The sequence below is a fragment of the Anneissia japonica genome, unplaced genomic scaffold, assembly GCF_011630105.1.
Source record: "Anneissia japonica isolate Jap-2015-1 unplaced genomic scaffold, ASM1163010v1 scaffold10678_len15611_cov139, whole genome shotgun sequence".
Lineage (NCBI taxonomy): Eukaryota > Metazoa > Echinodermata > Crinoidea > Comatulida > Comatulidae > Anneissia > Anneissia japonica.
In genome coordinates this window covers 6,167-9,330 of record NW_022748975.1, presented here as the reverse complement: position 1 = coordinate 9,330, position 3,164 = coordinate 6,167, and the positions used below count along the sequence as shown (strand labels likewise).

General features: G+C 55.7%; 1 protein-coding gene across 1 annotated transcript in view; it reads right to left on the bottom strand.

The window, feature by feature from the left end:
- The window catches only part of LOC117120989 (myosin heavy chain, cardiac muscle isoform-like), a 2,495-nt gene extending 1,362 nt beyond the window's left edge, over window positions 1-1,133 (bottom strand). The window contains exons 1-2 of the mRNA XM_033266084.1: window positions 1,044-1,133; window positions 185-923 (exon numbers count right to left, since the gene is read on the bottom strand). Of these exons, the coding sequence (XP_033121975.1) occupies window positions 185-923; window positions 1,044-1,133 (829 nt within the window). The remainder of the gene's footprint in view (window positions 1-184; window positions 924-1,043) is intronic.
- Window positions 1,134-3,164: the final 2,031 nt, after the last annotated feature.

Below are 3,164 nucleotides of genomic sequence, written 5' to 3'. Positions count from 1 at the left end.
CGATCGTAGCGTCCAACTCTTTCATCCTCTTCACGTTTCTTTCAATCTCTTCTTTGTAGGCCGTCATTTGATCGTCAATATCACTTCCGTTCCGTTTCGTTTTCTCTTCCAGGGTGTCGATTTCGTTCCGCAAGTCGATAGCCGTGCGATCTTTATCGGAAAGCTGCTTTTTCCATCCTCCTACTCTCCTTCTTGTTCTCATCCTTCAGGGCGGGTAATTTTTCGACATCCTTGATCAGCGAAGGCTCCTTTCGAGTGGCCTCGGCCAGCTTTTCCTTAAGATCGGCAATCTCAGTTCGGAGAATGTCGGTCCTGTCGGAGTGATCGGCCTTGGCCGTTTCAAGATCTGATATCGCCTTCGCCTTGTCGGACTCGACGGAAGAACGAAACTCGCGAAGGTTCGCTTCGTGATTCTTCTCTGTTACGTCCAACCACTCCTTCAGACTCTCGACCTCCCTCTCGCTCTCTTCCAACTTCTTCGCCGACCTTCGTTCCCTGTCTTTGGCAGTCTCCAATTCGCGAGTCGCCAATCGCAGATCCTCTTTGATCTTTTCGAGAATTGCCGAACGTCGGGCGTCGCCGTCGCTGCGTTCCTTGGAAGCCGTTGCCACCTTTTCCCTTTCGGCACGAAGTTCGTCTCTGAGGGAGGCGATCTCCTTGTTCGCGTTTGCAGTCGAGCGACCTTTTTCATTCAACCGTTCCTTCAGACTCTCCACCTGCTTCTCGGTCTCTTCCAGCTTCGTCGCCGACCGTCGTTGGAGGTCCTTTGCAGCCGCCGCTTCCCGGTTCGCCAGTCGCAATTCGTCTTTTATCTTCTCGAGCGTCACTGAACTTCGGGCGTCGTCGTCGCTGCGTTCCTTCACGGCTGTTGCCACCTTGTCCTTTTCGGCACGAAGTTCGTCTCTGAGAATGGCGATTTCCTTCTTCAGGTTGGACGTCGCTCAATCTTTGTCCGAAATCAGTCTGTCTCTGTCGCCGAGCGTCCGTTTCGACGCGCGAAGTTCGTCGTCAATACTTTCGATTCTCCTGGCGTTCGCTTCCACCTCCTCCTTCAGGTTCCTGTTCTCTCGAAGAACCTCCGAATGACGCGTTTGGTCCTTTTTCAGGTCCTCGATCGCACTCTTCAATCGCATAACCGTCTTCCGTTCCTCCTCCAGACCGGATTGCGCTCGCCGCTACTCCTCCTTCTCTCCGATGCTCACTTCCATTTCGTACAACGACTCTTCGGGTTGCCGTCTTAACAGTTCTCGCTGCAATTCGACGTTCTTGTCGGCCATTGATTGCGCGTGCTCGTCTGCCTTTTTCGCGGCCGCCTCAACAATCCGTCTGCTTTTCACTTCCTCGTTGTATCGCTTGCAAGCCGTTTTCAGGTTTTCTTCCAAGACGTCCACCCGCTTTTCGTACATGGACATCGCGGTCTTGACGAGCGTCGACTCTTTCTTCAGCGCACTGATTTTGTCGTCTTTTTCTTCCAACTCCTCTTCCAAGTCGGCGTGCGATCTCTCTCGGTCTTTCAGTTTGCGGACAGCTTCCTGAAGCTTTTGCTGCAGCTCGCTGCCGCTCTCTTCCTGTGGCGGCTGCTTCGACTTTCTCCTCGCGGCTTTCAGATCCGATTCCAAGCGAACCGGTTCGTAATCGTTCAGGTAGAACTCCTTGCCGGTAAACGAACATCTTCTGACGTTGTGGTCAAAATGTTGGATCGCGCAAAGTCGTTCGTCGGCCGCGCAGACGTGGACCCGGAGAGACTTTTCGCATACGAAGTGGGTACCGTCCTGCAGCGGTTCCGCGAATCTGCACGCATTCGGCACGCATTCGTGAAGTTCGTCGACGTGGTAGATGTTGTACCCTTTCGCTGTCACGTACGCGTTGAGCGCTGCCGCAGCCATCTTCGTATATTTTGTCCTCTAAATGCCTCTTTTTTTATATGTTTCAGGCTTCCAGAGGAACCGGCTGCGACCTCGGATGGATGGACGAATACCCTTGGATGAAGCAAGCGGCGATGATATCCACCTTGCCCGTGTTTCAACCTAAGAACGTGTCGGTTCTGCTCACGTCGTCGATGACCTCCAGCGAACACTGGTCCCAGGAACTGGTGACGATCAAACACGAGGGACGACCTCTCGTAAAGTACATCACGCAATCGTACCTGTGCGGCGCCTGCTTCGAGAGAGGCGTCCGCAAGGTGTGTCCCCACCGGAGGCACCTGGTGCCGGAACACATAGAGGTAGCGAGGGGAACGTGGTGCAGCAGATGATGAATCTGATAGCGAGCGGAAGCTACGAGCTGGAATGCATGGGCATTCCCGTCTGCTCGCCTTCGTCGCTCGCCGAACGTCTTTTCTCCGGAAGGTTGCTCTCCCGGCCGAAGAACGGAGGTCCGGCAGGAGATCCGGATTCGCATCCGGTCTGCTGATCGCCGTGGATCCCACGCCGTCGGACGTGTCCGGCATAGGTCTGGTCGCGGGGGCGATGACGTCCGACGGCAATCTCAGACAGGTGAGTCTCACGGGCGGTATCTTGCAAGCCCTGCTTCTCTTCTCCGTTATCCTTCTCAGCGCGTACCTCGCGTGGTTTCGCGGACCTCGGCAGATCGCGGTGCCCCGATCGCCGGCGTCCGCGTTCGACACCCGCGTCTGAAGAACGGACACGGCCACGGCCATCGGCGAACCTCCGATCGAGTTCCACAGCGGCTGATCGTAGCTGTTGGTAAGCAGCTGGTTCGCGAGGTTCTTCGCGCTATCTATTATCCAGTGTCTTTCCTCCGGTTCCGAATTCCTGTACTCGGTTTCCACGCCGGGCACGTACACGAGGTTGGCAAGCTCGAACGACATGAGCACCGTCTTTTCCAGGTTTGCGATCTCCCCGAGTCGACCGATCTCAGGCGAGGTGGCGGCCCCGACGGCGGTCAGGGTGTGAATCAGAACCGATCTGCTCGCTCTGAATTCCGTCATGTCCTCCACAGTTGCGTTCGCGTCCATAACGTTTTCTCTGCCGCAGGTTCTCGTAACGAGCTCGCCGTGCGACAAACCCGATGCGTTTATCTCGGCCGTTATCGCCTTGGCGTCGGTCTCCCTCTTCCATCGGACGAAGAGGTCCTGTCTCTTATACACATCTAGATGTGTATAAGAGACAGGCGTCGAAGAGCTCGTCGGCGGCGCCGGAATC